Source organism: Humulus lupulus, chromosome 3 (genome assembly GCF_963169125.1).
Source record: "Humulus lupulus chromosome 3, drHumLupu1.1, whole genome shotgun sequence".
NCBI classification, from domain to species: domain Eukaryota; kingdom Viridiplantae; phylum Streptophyta; class Magnoliopsida; order Rosales; family Cannabaceae; genus Humulus; species Humulus lupulus.
In genome coordinates this window covers 4530045-4549162 of record NC_084795.1, presented here as the reverse complement: position 1 = coordinate 4549162, position 19118 = coordinate 4530045, and the positions used below count along the sequence as shown (strand labels likewise).

General features: G+C 33.4%; 4 protein-coding genes across 4 annotated transcripts; 1 reads left to right on the top strand and 3 right to left on the bottom strand.

Moving 5' to 3' along the window:
• Positions 1–140: 140 nt before the first annotated feature.
• LOC133821851 (sec-independent protein translocase protein TATC, chloroplastic) lies at positions 141–3113 on the top strand. The gene is made up of 4 exons (XM_062254009.1): positions 141–524; positions 1160–1467; positions 2124–2414; positions 2668–3113. Exons 1-4 carry the CDS (start codon positions 236–238, stop codon positions 2875–2877), a joined length of 1098 nt encoding a protein of 365 aa, XP_062109993.1. The 5' UTR covers positions 141–235; the 3' UTR covers positions 2878–3113.
• LOC133821850 (uncharacterized) lies at positions 3003–5764 on the bottom strand. The gene is made up of 4 exons (XM_062254008.1): positions 5609–5764; positions 5392–5485; positions 4343–4552; positions 3003–3910 (listed from the first exon to the last, which is right to left on the bottom strand). Exons 1-4 carry the CDS (start codon positions 5681–5683, stop codon positions 3186–3188), a joined length of 1104 nt encoding a protein of 367 aa, XP_062109992.1. The 5' UTR covers positions 5684–5764; the 3' UTR covers positions 3003–3185.
• Positions 5765–8170: 2406 nt separating this feature from the next.
• LOC133820897 (protein DETOXIFICATION 14-like) lies at positions 8171–12449 on the bottom strand. Its single transcript, XM_062253464.1, has 7 exons — positions 12122–12449; positions 10607–11151; positions 10419–10505; positions 10252–10308; positions 9530–9768; positions 9234–9439; positions 8171–8457 (listed from the first exon to the last, which is right to left on the bottom strand). The coding sequence occupies exons 1-7, from the start codon at positions 12377–12379 to the stop codon at positions 8374–8376; spliced, it is 1476 nt and encodes a 491-aa protein (XP_062109448.1). The 5' UTR covers positions 12380–12449; the 3' UTR covers positions 8171–8373.
• Positions 12450–16059: 3610 nt separating this feature from the next.
• On the bottom strand, positions 16060–19118 carry LOC133821733 (uncharacterized). The gene is made up of 4 exons (XM_062253881.1): positions 19091–19118; positions 16385–18525; positions 16229–16297; positions 16060–16065 (listed from the first exon to the last, which is right to left on the bottom strand). Exons 1-4 carry the CDS (start codon positions 19116–19118, stop codon positions 16060–16062), a joined length of 2244 nt encoding a protein of 747 aa, XP_062109865.1.

The window sequence follows — 19118 nt, the reverse complement described above, 5'->3', positions numbered from 1 at the left end:
GCGTTCAATAGTAAACCACAGCACGTTTTGCTAGTGTACGCTTGGGCTCACGAAACATTGGCGATCGGCCCAGGCCCATTATAAGCCCAAATAAAAATTCCGTAATAAGATTATGAACCAATCATTTCCTATTTAGATTTTTGTGCTCGCCAATGTTGAAAGAACAGAAGGAAACAACTACCAACGAACCAAAGCTCTGAAATTTGAAGCAAAACTCAGAGAGAGAGAGAGAGAGATGGGAAGCACTAGCGGTGCTCTCATTCCCCAGTTACAGCTCAACCTCAAGCTCAACAATAAGAAGAGCTGCTTCGATCGTCTTGGGTCTAACTCTGTCAGAACCCAGCTCAGCTCGGTTCAAGCCCAAAATCCCAGGACCCCAAATCCAATACTGAGGCTGCGGACCCGGAGGAGCAATTCTGGGACCGGAGTTTGCTTTGCCGTTGATGACGATTTGAGAGAGAAGCAGATTGAGTTGGGTAGTGGAAACCTGTCTGGGATTGGCTCCGCCGTTGAAGATAGGCCTGGTGAGATTTGAACATAGCCTCTTATTGGAAAATTTTGGATTTGAGTTCTGTTTTCTTGTTTATAGTCCATTTTTGTGTTCAAAATTTGTGGGTTTTTTTCTATTTTTGCTTATTATTAGTGAAATCATGAGGTTTGGTTACTGTAGTTGGAAGTGAAGCCTTTTCTTTTTTGAATTGGAGGTTTGAAGTTTTGCTTTTTATATTCCAATTTGATTCAAGGTAGGTGCTTTTAGGACCAGTAAATAAGTTTAGATTGGGAGATAGTCAAGTATGCTTGCTTTATTTAGTTATTATTAGTAAAGTCTTAAATCATGTGCATATTACTCTGAAAGAAGTAGCTTTATAAACTCAATGTGAAGCATAATGATTATCCAAATTCCCTGGAATCTCTAACGTCCTTTGTAGATTTTGTTCTATTTTTCTTTTGTATTTTTTGATTTGACTACGTTACTAACCATATTTTGATCCAAGTGAAAATTTGCCAATCATATTGTCTTATGTTATAAACTTTGATATCTGGTCTAGTTCTTTTTCATTTCTTAATAGAAACTACTATCATATACCATTGTTGGACCAATACTGCTGTTGCATTTTAAAGTTTGGAAGCTAAAGTTATGTTATGATCCACGTTGTAGATGTTGCTGACATTACAAGAGAAGAAACATTAGAAAATCTTGACCGAAAAAATGGGGGAAGTCCAATTTATGATTTTCTATATCCCGAGAAAGAGCTTCTTCCGGATGATAAAGAAATGAGCTTATTTGATCATCTCGAAGAGCTGCGTGAGAGACTTTTTATATCAGTTTTGGCAGTTGGAGGAGCCATTGTGGGTTGCTTTGCATATTCTAAAGATTTGATAATGATTCTTGAAGCTCCAGTTAAAACACAGGGTGTAAGGTTCCTGCAGCTTGCTCCTGGCGAGTTTTTCTTCACATCTCTAAAGGTTAGAATGGAAGATATATCTCTGCTCTCTCTGCATATTATGTTCCTATACCAATGGTTAATTCTGAGCCAATTTTGACACCAACTGAATAGCTTAGGATATGTGTGAATTATAGTGGGAAAATAAAAAAGTTACATTTTAAACTTAATTGCCTCTCCCTTTTTCTTTCTTTAAAATAAAAATAATAATTATAATCCTTGCCTCTATATGGGCTGTTCAATGAAAAAAATTCCTCATTTCTTGAGCAAGTTTTCATTTGTGGGCAGGTGACTGATTCAGTTATGTATAAATAATACCACCATTTCCAATATGTATACAATGCTTTGTGGCCTTACCTGTTATGATCATTTATCAATATACTTTTCTGTCCAATTGTGTGGTTTGCTTGAAACTTAGAAGCAATAGACAAGAGGTGCTGGTAAAATTCACTAGTTGTTTAGAAATCTTAGTATGGCACTGGTGTCTTGATTAATGATTCACTTCAGCTAGGGTTTAGTAAATCAGACAGGTTTGCTCTACATTGTTTACATTCAACTAATCAGCCTGCTTGACTCCACAATATAACTTAGAACTCCTGCAGACTCATCCATACCTTCTAGCATGACCAGATATAGTAAAAAGCTGTAAATAACAACATTCTTCTGCTTTTACTGCAGGTATCAGGATACTGTGGCCTTCTCATAGGAAGCCCTATCATCTTGTATGAGATTATAGCATTTGTTCTTCCAGGGTTAACAAAATCAGAAAGAAGATTTCTGGGGCCAATTGTTTTAGGCTCCTCGGTACTTTTCTATGCTGGAGTTGTCTTCTCCTACTTGGTTCTGGCACCAGCAGCATTGACTTTTTTCGTTACTTATGCGGAAGGGGTTGTGGAATCCCTATGGTCCATTGATCAGTACTTTGAGTTTATCCTTATTCTCATGTTCAGCACAGGCTTGTCTTTCCAGGTATTCGCTGTCCTTCAAGCTCCTTATTTTTCGATACAATTTACTGTCTGAAATGAATTGTTAACCATCTTAAAATCCCTTTTTATGTACGTCAAACCTAGAAATCATGAAAACCCAAATCATTTTGACAATTCATACAGTTACCCTTTTATACTCTTGTGTAAGATTTTTTATTTGAACCATGGTCTTTACCAGGAGAAATGAAATTGAATATTAATGACTAAACATCACCTCTGGTCTAAATTTTTTACAGGTTCCAGTTATACAGTTCCTATTGGGACAAGTAGGCCTTTTCACAGGAGACCAAATGTTGTCGATATGGAGATACGTCGTCGTTGGGGCGGTTGTGGTGGCCGCTGTGCTGACACCATCAACTGATCCCCTTACTCAGTGTCTTTTAGCAGCACCATTACTTGGTCTCTACTTGGGTGGTGCTTGGATGGTTAAGGTTACAGGGCGTTAAACATTTGAATGCATGATTGTTCCGAAGAGCCTTTGCCAGATGGAGAGTCCAGAAAAAAAATCATGTATATTCATATCATCATGTAACATAAATATCAGTTTTTCATAGGGCAGAAGCTAAGCCACTCGTATAAATTTTCTGAATTTATTGATTATTGTAGACGTTTTCCAGTGAAATATACAGTTGTAGCGGTTCTCTATCAGTACAAAATCTCAGAATGGATTCATTTTAAACAACATTATAAGTCTTAATCAAAATCTGCCAAAGGGTATCTAATTTCACATGACCAAAAGAATAATAATAATTCTCTAATTGTTCAAATCAACTTTCTGCATTTTGGTCTCTATATCCAAAGGACTGGAGCAATCTAGATCAGATTTTAACTGTGCTAGTGAGCCCCTCAGTCCATTACATGCCTGAAGAAAAGCTTCTGAGGTTCCCTTAAGGCTTTCCACTTCTTTCTGCATGTCATCGACTATGCCGGAGATGTTTTCCACTGCTGCCTTTATAACAGGAACTTCCTGTGGTGGATAAAGACAGGCCCCCACCTCATCAATCTGTTCTCCAATTTTTTGACTCTGTTTTGACAGTTTCTCCAGAGAATCCACGAGACTAGTGTTGTCATGCGGGTTCGCAATCTTGAGCAAACTCGTGATGGAGCGGATAAGTTCTTTTAGCACTACAAGTGTCTCAGACACTACAGCAATGGTTGACTGTGCAACTTTCATCTCTTCAGGCGACAAATCATTTCCAAGATCACCTTCACCTAAATCATCATCATCATCATCGTCGTCGTCTTCTTGGGGCTTGCTTTCTACTTTAGTAGGAGTCTGATCAGAGAAGTCATCTGCTGGGTCTGTGGATCCTGGCTTGAGCTCCTTCATCTCACGGAGAACATCCTTCATTGTAACTGCAACCTGAGTCATTGCTCGCCCAATTGCCGTAATGTTATTGCCCGGAGTTTTCTGAAGAGCAGAACATGCTTCCCACACTGCACCAACCAGCTGAGGGATTGATTGTTTCTCGTCTGTTCCTGTCAATGTTTACTCAAAGAATATAAGGTTCTATTGTAATTAAACACTAAAAACTTAAAGAATCATCAGAATGTCACTACTGAGACCAAATTTTATATGTGAGAAACAAGATTCAGCGAGGCTATTTCTGCCAATAGCAGCCTTCTAGAGAGTTTTACATTTTACTTAACATGTGATCAGTGAAACCGTCTGTCTTATGATCTACAAATGTACAGAAAAATACTATGGAAAATTAACATGTACTACAGACAGATGATATAAAAAAGCAAACAATATAAAGAGAAATGGTAAGAGAAATAAATTCTTAATCAACTAAAGAAATGCAACAGAACTTTGCGCAGATATACATATGAAAGAAGGCCACATTGTCTAGGATCATCATGCACATGAGCGTCTTTATGCATGCGCTGAGAGAGACGGAGAAAGATTACCATATAATGAGACAGACTCCTTCCATAAGTGAAAGCTGGAATCGACAACTCGCTTCACAGCTGCATAGACACAAGATGACAATGTAGGCCCTGCACCTACTGTACTCCCATGGGAAAGTAGAATAAAACCCAGCAGCGTGTTGAAGTATGCTTCCATGATCTCCTGGAGTTCTTTAGCTTTTGGGGTTTGTTCAACCCAAAGCATTCCAACTGCAAATATAAAGACAGTGAGAGTTAATTACTAAAGGTTTCTTCCCTTTTCTAAACAACATACAGTAAAGAAAATAAATTATATCTCAAGAATCTACTGGGATGCCTTTCTTCCCTTCTTCATCATCTTATATGTATATTTACCTTTTGGATTTCACAGATATGGATACATTGTTTCAATGAGAATTGAGAACTTTTAAGTGTCCAACTGAATGAATTGTGGTTGCAGCAAACTCCAGACTCCCATAAAACTAACCACTAAGAAAATACCAAAGAACTACATACTAATACTATGATGGAATAAAAAAGACCAGGTTACCATTTTCCATAGAGGAACATTAAATATTTCTTTACAAGAATCGATTTCGAATGTGTCAAGTAAATAATTTAAGCTGATTCAGAAGAAATTAAGCTTAAGATGAGTTTTCATACAGATTTTCCTATGAGCTAAAAAACAACTATTACTTATGTCACATATGTATATATGAAACGTTATAGAAAATAAAAAGTTCACAATCAAATAACAAATACGAAAGTGCCAAACTATGAATACCCAAAAAAGGAAAATCAACAGTAGAAGATTCAATAGACGTGAAGCCCTAGTCAACATATTAAAAAGAAAATATATTCTACTATCTTCAATTCCATAACTTGACCCTTCACACAAATATTCACATTCAAATGATAAATCAACCAAATTTTACAAATCAATATATTGGCTAATAAAAAAGCTCAAGAACTCAGAATTTTCGAGCCGAATCCTCGTTCTTGGAACCAAAATATTCAAAAATACAAATAAAGATAAAGAAGTTGTGATAATGGAGGAGAAAGAGAATTACAAATGGTAGCTTGTCTAGAGACTCCATCGGCCATCTTTATAACCTCATCCCAGCTAGCTTTTGCGATGGAAGAAACTGGAGCTTGATCGAAAAGCTACTTTCATTGCCCCCAAGAAAAAGAAAAAGAAAATCACACTGTTAACTCACAACTATATAAACACAAATACAAACATAATATATACATAAACATATACATATACATATATAAGAAGTGTACCTGAAAAGTTTCATGGATGTTATTGAGATGAACACTGAGAATCTGAAAAAGGCGGTCTCTGTCAGTTCTTCCCATCTCTCTTTCTTCGGCGAGCTTCAGAACTGGGTTTTGGGAGAGAGAAAGTGTGGAGATTTTGAGAGCGAAACTCTGCTAGGTATTTTATTTGCATATTAGTCCTCGATATTTATTTTATTAGCATGAAAGTCCTACTTTGTAGGTTAATAACACGTACAAAATTATAAAAATAGGTCAAATATATATATATATATATATAGTTATAAAACTATTAAGATTACATAAATATAAAGTATAAATAAATAGAATACCATAGAGATGTAGAGAGAGAGTGAAACTTTTGTATATGTTATTTTAATGGAGGAATGACTCATATTTATAGAGATAAATAAGCTCTAAAGAAATCGGGTAATTACTCTATAAAGGAAATCGGGTAACTACTCTGAATACAATCAATAATTAATGCTGATATTTTTTTTGGGTAATCTAGTGACTCTTTCTTATTATGGACATCCATATATATATTATTTATAACACTTTCCCTTGGATGTCTATGAAAATTGTTTCGTTAAAAATCTTGCTAGAAAAACCCAATAGGACAAAAATTCGACCAATGGGAAAAGAGTGCAGTGTATATTTACTCCCCCTCATTTCGACGCTCTTGAAGATCCTTTAATCGACGCATTATGATCTTATGTACCATCTTTTCGAACATTGATATTGGTAATGACTTTGTAAATAAGTTTGTAATGTTGTCGCTTTATCGAATTTGATGAATATCAAATCACCACTCTTTGGAAGATCATTTGTGAAGAAGAACTGCAATGAAATGTATTTAAATCTATCTCATTTAAGATATTATTCTTTTAGTTGAGCAGTACATGCATCATTATCTTTATAAATAATTATTGGCATTTCTTTATCGGGTGATAATCAACATGTTCATCAAATATGTTGTTATTTCAATAGTTTTATTTAATTCTTATAATTTATTGTTAACCAAATAGAATATTAGGATTAATGATTGGTACTTGGTAACAGCCCTTGTGGGTTCGACCTTTCGTACATTATATTACTTGTTAAACGAACGCATATACTTGCAAGTAGAAAATTTGTAACACTAAACCAGCAATGTACTATTACATTGGGCGACCCTATGGTCGTTGAAACATTAAAGGGCTAGGTACGTTGGACTAGCTCTACGGCTGGTTACTCAAAGCTAAGGGCAAAGGTCACAGGTGACTCTATGGTCACGTAGCTAGGGCATAGGGCCCGGGGTTGACTCTATGATCAACTATTCAGGGCGCGCGGGCCCCAAAATGATCCAATGACCATTTATTTGTAATTGAATGATTGTATGAGTAGATCATTACTGCTGGACAAGCTAGTTAAGTATATGGGAATATGTATTTTCTGTTTATGCACATGCTTAAGTTTTCTTGCTGAACCTTGGCTCACGGGTGCTCTGTGGTACAGGTAAGGGTAAAGGAAAGCTTGACTAGCCATGAGTTGGAGAGCTTCGGTGGCATCATGTTCATATGCGGCTGCTCGACCACCACAGTTGAGGATATCTCAGAGGAACTTGGGTTGTAGCCCTAATTTTGTCGCTTAGGTCAACCGAATGTAACTTTTTATGTATATATATACCCTTTTAAAAGTTTGGTTGTAATATTTTGGGATCCCATGAATATATAAACTTTTAAAATAAAAGTCAACGGCTCCTTTGACCAAAATTTTAACCTTAACCCTTGATATTAACCATAGTTACACATTTTAAGCCAAACAACTTGATTATCAAGTCTGACACAATTTAAAGTACACAGTGTAACGGTCCTGGATTAGGAGGATGTTACCATATTTCTTGTTGTTGCATTTTATATATTAGATTAAATTGAGTGATTTATGCATTTTGTAGTATTGGGTTGGCTTTATTATTTTTAAATAAATATTATTTAAATTATCATAAAATATTATATTTTAATGATTTTTTTTTAAGTTTATGTTTGTTATAGTTTTTGAACTTGGTTGTGACAACAAGAGATTATATATTATATATTTAATATAATATTAATATTATAAGTGGATTTTAAATTTAAGATATTTGCTAGTTTTTAAAAAAAAAAAGTTTATTGCTAGTTGATAATAGATTTAGATTATATACAATATATGTTTAATATGATACTATTCTAATAAGTGAAGTTTAATTTTAATTAAATTTTATTTAAGTTATAAATCATATAGTTTTATTATTTTTAAATAATTATTATTGTATAATATTTCAAAAATATCTTATTTTAATTTGTTAATTTATTTAAGTTTAAGTCATGTTTATTTATTTATAAGAATATTCAGTTAAATATAAAAATATTCCGTTAAAATTAACAAAAAAAATAAAAAACGGTTAAAACAAAAAATTCATTTTATCTATACTATTTTTATTCAAATATCTAACAATCAATAATAAGAGAAGAGAATTGTTCACTTAGAAAAAGTAATAAGCGAGCTTTTTATAAAGGCAAACAATAATAAAATAACCATAAATAGGAAAAGACTAAAATACCCTTATAATAATAATTTTAACACCAGTTGTTCAGTGAAACAAAAACGAATAGGAAGATAAATAAGTAATGTTAACACTCCATTGATTAAGGAGTTAACACTTACTATTACTGAATACTGATTTGAGTAATTAACCATTTTCAAAACCATTTCAGTACAAAGAGTTTGCCAAAAAAATATAAATGGCAAGCTTAGTAGAGACTACTATGCTCACTTAATCCATTATTATCTTCTACAGATTTTTCCTCAAAAATCCTTTTTCTTGCCATTATTGCCTGCAATATTAAGAAGAAAAAAAATCATTAGAAAGACTAAAATCTGATATAAAATTCTACAAAATCTCAAAGAGGTTTGTTAGAGTTCAAACTATTATACATCCAATTAGAGTTAATACATATTTGAAGATAAGTTTGGATATTTGTGTTAGACTTTTATTTGAGCTTACATTATTTATTTTTCTTGTGTTTATAAAATATGCGTTGATAAATAATTCTTTGCTAATCCAACCCATTTAATTTAGTGATCTCTTATTTATGGGCTTAGTATCTATAGTAGTCTAGTTGAGTGGAAATTAGATTCTATACCCATTTTTTAGATTTCAAGATGAAGAATAACTCCTGTCCAAAAATAGCTATTTTTTTGTTTAACATCCCTATTATGCCCTCTACGTAATTTATTATTATATTTTATTTTTTTGTATTTATGAGAAAATGATGAATTATGAAAAATGTAGAAAGGGTAATTTAGTCAGTTTCATACTAAAAATGGGTAGAAACTTAAAAAAATTATTTATATGGGTATAAATGATTAATTTAAATATCAACCAGCTATTTATTAAGTCTTCACTCTAGTTGAAGCAGAAGTGTAGGCTTTCTAACTAACTGAAAACTTTGATGAGGAGGGCCAGTCCAACTAGGTTTATATAAACTAAGTCCCCTCCCTAACTCTGTATGTATGAATAGTCTCATCGCTATTCAGTAGTCTGATAATAGAGCTATTTTTGGCAATGAAAAAACTAAGTTATAGGCAATTTTAGTATAAAAGAGTGAACCTGTTTCTCCCAGTTGATACAAATTGTTATGACAGAAAGCAGACATGTTTGTAACAAGCAACCAGAGAAAATTCCAATCCAAAGGCCCTTTCCTCTCATGTTCAACCAAAATCCCAAAGCAGCCGCCACCGGAATCCCAAAGAGATAGTAAGAGCCAAGGTTGACAAAGGCTCCCAAGTCCTGCCACCCACATCCTCTGGCAATGCCTGGTTGAGGCACAAAAAGAGAGTCAAACCAGAGATTTTAATGGCTGCAATGAAAGAATCTTGTCAAGTTTAGAAAACAAGAGAAAAAACCTGAAAGGACACCATGCAAACAGTTTAGTATGACTGTTGCACAAACTAGTGGAGCCATGTTTGTCACATAATGCACAACTTCCTTCTCATTGCTGAAAACATAACCAAAAGCGTTTCGACCTAGAAAGAGAGCTGAACTTACAATAAGTGCCTCTAGCACTGCAAGAGACATGACTACGTGGACAGCAAACCGAGCTGCTCTAGGCTTACCAGCGCCTAATTCGTTTGAAACTCGAGTGCTATATCCCCCAATTACCCCAAATGGAGAAAAAGTATTAAAATTTATCGCTTGGCAAAATAGTATTTTTTTTGCTATTTTTTTTTGCATAATAGACTTGTTTTGATAATTTAGGGTTTATACCCTTTTGGACCCTGTGTTTTTTTCCATTACCTGTTTGGACCTTGTATTTTGACAAATTACTTTTTGGATCCTATGTTTTGTAAAATAGTTAAAATAGAACCATAAACTCGATTTTGGTCAATGTTTTTTCAATTAAAATCACAAATAATTTATCAAACTAACAATTTAGAACAAAAATAAAATCATTCTGCTTAAAAACTGTGTTGTTATATTCAATTTTTTCTTCATCAAAATTGAGTTTAGGGTTCTATTTTAACTATTTTACAAAACATAGGGTCCAAAAAGTACTTTGTCAAAACACAGAGTCCAAAAAAGTATAAACCCTTTTTCGTAAAATAGTAGGGTATCATTATGAGCTAACCTTGCAGCTGCACCAAGTCCTTCTGGTATTGTAAAGAGTGTTATGAGAGTGGACAAACTGTTATGGAAAGCACACAATTCACTGATTTAGAAGATTGGACAAGTGTCATGTGATGAATTTAGATCTAAATCCAATTTCAATGAGTTATGACAGAAATTTTTTTATACCATACAGATAACACTGAAGTTTCAAGCTGAGGATTTGGTAGAAAACCAGACAGCAAAGTAAGAAGCTCAAATGACCACCACTCAAGGCTACAATAACAACATGAAAAAGCAAAGAATCAATAGGTTTAGTTTAGAGTCTAAAATAAAGTCAACTTTTTGGAACTCTCCAAAGTTAAGTGTTGCTGTACCAAATCATAAAAGAAGAAGGTATAGCAAACCACAAGAACTCTCCAAAGCCTTGAAATAGGTTTGAAAAAATCGAAACCCGGGTGCTTTCACAGGCAGGAGAAAACTTCATGTACAAAACTAGCAAACTCACATTCAACCAATATGAAATGCCAATAGACAATGCAGCTCCAAAATGTCCTAGTCTTGACTTGAAAACTAAAGCCCAACAGAGTGGTATATGGCAACAAATAGAAGCACATGAGCTCAGAAGCAAGGGATAAATAATGCTTTGTGTCTGAAAATATCTAATCAGTGGCTGAAGAATTGCATAGGCAAATAGTGCAGGGATTAACCATAATGAAAATTTACCAGCTTCTCTTGAAATTAAAGGGTTTTGGCCCATGAATACCAAGATTTTTTCCAAGTAAGACCACATTAGAGACAATGGAATGCAGACTAAGGTTAGGGTGAGTATAGCAGTGTTGGTCTGAATTCCAAGTCTTCTATATTGCTTTGCTCCATAGGCTTGTCCAGAGAGAGTTTCTAATGCACTAGCCATTCCATACTGGTTGCCATGAAATGAAGGTGAGAACAAGTAAGTTAATGACTTGATTTTCTTTCTTCTTTAGTTACATATTCAATTATGTTTTGTTTTTAAATACCAGTTTAGATCATCGATTTCGAATTTTCAAATCGTTTTTGAGTTTATTGTTCGACCAAATTTGAGCTAAGGTACCATTTTTTTCAATTTATAAAACAAAAGCTTTTGATTATAATTGCTTAAAACTGATGATCCAAACTGACATAAAAAAGACTAAACATGGTAGAAATCCTAAATTATAACATTGATCATAGTCTGTCTATTCCTGCTTCTAATCTGAATTGTCCTAATCATAAAACAATAAGACTTAATATAACATGACTTTACATCAAGATCTCACCCCATAGACTAATATATTTATATATAGAGAGGATAATTTTCTGGCTAATGAACAATTTTTGGCATGATTGTTTTTTTACTGTGTATATTATAGTTATTTAGAGCAAGTTGTAAATTTTCAGAAAATTCCGAACAATTTACAGTGTCAAAAACTAGATTCAAACATATTGTTTTTCACTTGCATATTGAACTTAATTTTCGGTACTGTAAATTATTCAGAATTTCTTAAAAATTTGCAGGACACTCTAAATAACTATAATAAACACCGAAAACTGTTCACGAGCCGGAAAACATAAAAGGTATAGTGTTATCAGACTCATAAGAAAATATATAAGAAGAAGAGAAAGGATTTACTAAATAATAACATTGATCATAGTCTGTCTATTCCTGCTGCTAATCTGAATTGAGTTGATTATTCTAATCAATTTCTGCTTGTCCTAATCACAAAACAAGAAGACTTAACATAACATATCATAACATGGCTTTACATCAAGATCTCACCTCATAGACTAATATATATATATATATATAAATAGTCATTGGTATCAGATTTTGAAGAGAAAATATATGAGAAGAAGAGAAAGGATTGACTTACAATAACACTGAAGCCAGTGACAGCACAGAAGGAGATGGTAATAGCTGTACTAGAGAGAACAAGCTCACCCAGATGACCAACCATCATTATAGAAATCACTTGAAGAAAATACTGAGACAAAGTCACTGTCACCATAGGTCCTGCAATGTAACCCAATAGCTTCACTTCATCAAATATTTCACCAAAAAAACCATTTCTTTCTTTTCCTAAGAGCCCCTTTTCCATGCTTTCTTCTTCTCCAACTGAGCTCTCTGCCATGGCTTCTTTTTCTCACTTCAAAAACTCCCAAAAATTGTGTCTATTTTGGCATGATTAGATTAATGTAGTAGGAATTGGATTTTGTCCAACTGACAAAATAAACTGTATTAAATTGGTCGTGGGTGGGGTTGGTTTGATACGAGGGAGAGAATAGGATCTTAGACATGACATGTCTAGCCGATAAATTTGAAAGAGTTGAACGACCACAACAAACAAGAAAACGATAATAAATAAAGAAAAAGACAAAAAGGAAAAACAACGACAAATTGAGAGAACGTCAGCAAAACGAGTAACAATGATTAAACGCAAAAAACGACGTAAAATGAATTAAACGACAACAAAACGGGAAACGACGTGTAGTTATGAAAACGACAATAAATGAAAAGAAAGAAAACTAAAATTAGAAACGACGGTAAACAATGAAAACGATAAGCATCCATAAAAGGACAATAAATCGGAAAACACATCAAAGAGAGACAAAAATAAATCGAAAAAATGACAGTAAATTGAAAACTACAATAAATTTAGAAAACGACGTGAATTATATATTAAAGCTATAGGAAAAGGGAAAACATTTCATAAAAATTATAAATAAAGTACCTAAAGATGTTGGCTAATTTTTCTCACTAATCTTGATTCATTGGATCATGTGTTCTTTTTCAGCTTAATTTTTTATGCGGATCTCGTGCGATTTAGCTTGCTATTTAGATAGCAAGTGTCTTGTTACACTATGCGAATCTCATGCGGCTCATTATTTGGATCGGTGTGGATCGAATGTCCGCTAGAGATATGATTCGTGATACCATAACAAAAATCATGGGGTTAGGAAAAATAATTGTATTTTTGTTCTAAGTTGTTAGTTTGGTAAATTATTTGTGATTTTAGCTCAATAAGTTTGATCAAAATCGGGTTTAGGGACCTATTTGAATCGTTTTACAAATACAAAATTCAAAAAGTAATTTATCAAAACACAAAATTCAAATAGTTAAGAGCATATCCAATGCAGGCAACGATCAAAGTTGCTTCTCATGACCACATATTAATTTTTTATTAAAGCAACCAATCACATTTTTTTTCTTTTTTTAAAACAAGGAGTTACGTTGCACTTTGGTAGACAACACTTGTTAAAAAGTCAACAAAGGACCATGTAGGGACCCACTTGTCAATAAACGCTATGTAAAACAACTCTCATTCGAGATGATCTAATGAGACAAAACACAAATTACTAAAAAATATAATTAAATTTTGAAATGCATATTTTTCAAAATTAAATAAATAAAAATAGGAGGGAGGAAAAAAAATTAAATTTGTAAATTAAAAAAATTAGTACACTAATGCTCACAGTGTGGACTTTTTCTTGAACTTTTTCTCTTTCTCATCCCACTAAGTCAATCCATCATATAAGAGACTAGCAAAGGAAATTCAAATCTTTTTTAAGTTTATTGTTCGACCAAATTTGAGTTAAGGTACTATTTTTTCAATTTATAAAACAAAAACTTCCGATTATAATTGCTTAAAACTGATGATCCAAACTGACATAGAAAAGACTAAACATGGTATAAATCCTAATCTGAATTGAGTTGATTATTCTAAGTAATTACTGCTTGTCCTAATCACAAAACAATAAATTTTAGGACAAATTGTCTTTTTCCCCCCCGAATTATGGCAGATGTAGAGTTTTGCCCCCTAAACTTTTTTGGTTGGTTGAAATACCCCCTGAATTACTGTAAATGTTGAAAAATAGTCCTTTCGTTTATAATTTAACAGATTAGAAATTTACCGTTTTAAAAAAGGGCATAAGTGTATAAAATTATGACAGGAGGATATTTTTGTAAAATTTTGATAAGTAATTTTTTCATAACAAAAATAAATAAATAAGAAAAGAATAAAAGTAAAAAAAAAACATTACCGTTAATAGGGTGGACTGGAAACGTGAGCCCTTATTCTTCATCTTCAAATTTCATACTTTCAATTCATTAAAGAGGAAAAATATTGGGTAATGTGAGAGAGTTTTCTTGTATCTTCTTTAAAAAAAAATTGAGATTCTACTTCCAAGGAAGACCATGGCTGGTGAAGCTCCCTCTCACGGTAAGTTTACAGTACTATTTCTATTTTTTTTTTTTGTTAGATGTTGTTTATTTGTTGAAGTTTGCATTTTTCATAGTGGAGATCATGTCTTCATTGACATCTTCAAGCAAATCATTTCGTAGTAGAAGAAGGTATGAAGATGAAGAAGGGAATAATATACCTAGTTGTGATTGTGGGTGGGAGGCTGTCATACGCACTGCTCGAACTGAAGGTAATCCAGGTAGAAGGTTTTATGGCTGCCCCAAATATAAGGTAAATTGTTTTTCTTTATTTTTTAAATGAGTTTTATGGGTTTTGTAGTACCTGATTTGTTATTTTTTTGCCTTTTTTTTCAGAGAAATATTAACAATGGTTGTGAGTTTCTCATTTGGATAGACCATGTCCCTAAACAAAGATTCAAGCAAGATTTCAGCGAGTTATTTAGAAAGATAGAACATATTGAAGATGAAGTTCAAGCATTGCAGAAGCTTGTTGACAAAAAAGATGAAGAAATTGAAAGAATTTTGATTTTCATAAAACTTGTAAAATGTGGGATCTGTATTGTTGTTCTATTATATTTTGTTGTATTATTTTGGTGATTTTGAAGCAATGAAAAAGTTGGTTTATGTTTGTGTTATGAAACTAGTAGAAAAGTGTTGTATGTATTACTGTTCTGCTACATTTTATTGTACTATTTTGGTGATTTTGAAGCAATGAAAAAGTTGTTGGTGTTTGTGGTATGTTTCTGGTTTGTGGCTGAATTCGTTATAGTATTTAGGCAGTTTTCAGAGATTATAGTTTACAGTAGGTGTCTTTTAATATGCAGATCAAGGCAAGTCAAATATTCAGGTGCCTTTTAGGCAAACTTCATTGGCAAACCACTAATGTCTTTGAATACTTATATTTATAAAAGATAACAATTTGAAAATTGAAACTTGTAACTAGATTAGTACAAGCTGATTTTAAAATGGTATACCAATAATGTCTTGAACTTATAGCTTGCACAAACTAAAAACTTGTTTAAAGAAGAGGTGCTTTACAGTTTCTATTTACTGTAACAAACTGATTTTGATTATATCATTGTCAACATTAATTATATCATTGCAAGTATGAGAATATTTTTAGGAGGATACTGTAATTTCACAAGCTCAAGCTACACTTGGTTCTCTTGTCATGCAATGATCAATTTTTGGCTGCATCAATTCAAAGCTCAACAATAATAGCAGCCATGAGTTAATATAGTTTGCAGCACTAGCAAGAAGAGAAGAATATCTTGTTAATTATATGCTAAACATATCTTGATTGTTGTAGGTAAACAGAAACCAACAAGAAATTACTTCCAATTAACATTGATATCCAAAATTATACTATGAAAAAGTTCCAAAAATCTTGAACATATAGCTTGCATATGAGTAAAAAATTTATACCAGTCATTCTATACCTGCTAGCCTATATATCCAAGCACTAAATATGTTAAAATATCCTGCTTCAAAATAATTTATAAAAGTTACAACCATCCAAGCAAAAGGATAAATGTTACAAAAGGAGTTCTAAAAGACAATCATAATGCTAAAATCTGTCAGTTTGGGATGCAATCCTCCTGCTTTTCTTTGCTAAATCTGTTGATAAAAATAGACATATAAATGGTTAAGTAGGAAATATTCAGGCACTACATCAAAATCAATTTCACATACACACACGTATATATATATATATACACACATATATCTATTTAAATAAAAAGAGAGGAACAAAATATATGTTAGAAACCATAATACAAACCTGGTTGGTGTTTGTAAATGGTATGGTTGAATCAGTAGAAGTATGCTGAGCAACATCAGGATTGATGTCCTGCAAATTAAGTTATAATAATGGCTAAGATTTATATTTATATAAAACATTCTCAAGTACTTTCAGTTTATAAAATGAAAAACTTACTGAATTTTTCTCTTTATTTCTAGCACACGTTCTAAAATTATGACCTGTTACACCACATCCTGAACATTTGATTGTGATGTACCTCCTCTTCATTTTACTTCCTGTTCGAGGAAACATTTCATCAAGCTCTAATTTTCTACTTCTCTTTGGTCTACCCGGTTGAATCTTGGATATAGGCTTGATCAATCCAACGTTACCAGTTATTGGCCACTCATCTTGATTCCTAATTGGGAATATCTGTTGTGAATAGGCTTTCAAATAATACTCCTTCGTGTACCATTTACTTACATAAGTTTCTGGATCTTCCCTTCTTTGCCAGATTGCAGCCACTGCATGACTACATGGAATGCCAGTGAGTTCCCATTTTCTACAACTACATTTCATTTGCTTCAAGTCAACATAGTACAAGCTACCATACATAGTGGTAATTTGGTAGATGAAATCCGAAGACTTGATAGGGAGATGGCTTCCAGCTATATCCTTGTTCTTCTCAATAATGTCTTGTATCCTTGGAGCAATGCTAGAGTTCCACATCAATACTGCATGCCTATTCTTGGTAAGCCTCTGTAGTAAATACATTCTAATTCTTTCTAGCATGGATAATATTGGTCTATCTCTTGCAGCCAATATTGCCCTTGTCCCATTAAATGTCTCACACAAGTTATTCAACAAAATGTCACACTTTGGATGAGTCCTAAAGTGTGATCTGCTCCAATGTTGGGGCCCTGCTTCCATTAACCAATCAAAAGCAGACTCGTCAATTTTCTTAATCTCTTCCATCACACCTTCAAACCTACGAACACTAACCTCTCTTGCAGCCTTCCATAAGATCTCCTTGAGTTTTTTATCTTTGTAAACTTTGATAAAATTCTTCTCCAAATGCCTTGCACAATGCCTATGCTCTGCCTCAGGTACACCTTCCTCCCATAGATCTTTTAATGATTGTTTCAAGCCTTTTTGCTTGTCCGTGATGAATGTCCAATGGTTGGAGTTCTCAATTTTTAAGTCATCCCTCAAACAATTTAAAAACCAACTCCAAGAATCTTTACTTTCAATCTCTACCACAGCATATGCAACAGGATACATGCCATTGTTTGCATCGATCCCAATAGCAGTCAATAGTTGTCCAGGATGCAGTCCTTTAATATGACAGCCATCTAACCCAATTACTGGCCTACATCCAGCACTGAATCCTTCTTTTAAACTAGAAAAGCAAATGTACATTCGCTTAAAACGTGGCCTCCCATTGTCTCCTGATTCAGTTAAAAACTCAACTGTGGAACCCTTATTTGTGTACTTAATCTCCTCAGCATAGTCCCATAGAGCAGCATATTGCTCTTCATAAGTGCCTTCAATAGATTTTGTTGCAAGTTTTCGAGCTTTATAGGCCTTATCTTTGGAAATTTCAATGACATGGTCTTTGCTCACTTTTTCCATAAATGAAGAAATACTCCATTTATCATTGCTCTTGAATTCATTTAAGTACTTCTTACTTAACCATTTTGAAGTAGCAAATCTATTATGGGGCTTCCTAGAGCATCTATGCTCACCAACATAAGTTTTGATGACAAATGTTGAACTATCATCAATCTTTGAGGCAAAACACACCCAAGGACATTCAATACCTCTACATTGTGCTCGAACCCTATGAGAATCATTCTTTTTGAACCATATGTCTCTTCCATTCTGTATAGCATATTCCCTGACTGCTTGTTTGAATAGTTTTCCAGAAGAAAATACTAAGCCAAGCTTTAGTAGCGGTCTCTCCATTTCAGCATCAACATCAAACTCAAGCAAATCAGGTAGCTTTCTTTTTTTTGATTGCCTTTTAGGTTTGTGTAACTTGCTGAGTTCATCTTCATTTGAAACATCCCCATCATCAGAACTATCCTCTCGTGTATACTCTTTGTCAGAGCTATCCAATGGCACATCTTCTACATCAATCTCTACTACCCTTTTCCCTAGTCCTTTTAGATGTATTTCTGCATTGTCTTCAACAACCAATTCATCATCACTTTGTTCATACTCAGGATCACCTTGATATTCATTGTTGGGATCACTTTCACTAGAACTATCACCTTCTAAGTCTACCCTCCTCCCATGAACACCCTCACCCACAATAGGCGTAGAGGAGTGAAGATCTATACAGAAAGAAAAAAAAAAAACCAAAGAATGAGAAAAGTATGGTCTCAAATACCTATGATATACTTTCTCAATTCTTTAATATATATTCAATAGGTCAACAACCACACAATAAGACACACACACACACTATCCAACAACTAAATCTGACCCCACAAACATATTTTCCAAATTTCTCTGGCCTAGAAGAATATAATCTATGTCACTAACCCAAAATGACAAAAATGCACTTACAACCCCCTGACCCTTTTTTGAAACTTTATCAAACAACAAAACAAACCAACTATTCACAAAAAAGAGAAGAATATATTCACATTCATTGAAAAAGAAAATATTCTCTTCAAAGTCATAATTACTACAACCAACCAAACTTACTTACCCATCTATTCACGTTTATAAATATATGTATGTGTATATATTCATAATATATATATATATATATATTCTCTTCAAATCATATTTACTACAACTCACCAAACTAATACTTACCCACTTTTCACATAACTAACAAATCCTAGAACATTAAACTAAATAACAAATCAAAAACAAATTTTGAAAACTTACTGTGAGAAGATGCTTCACCACCAGCCAT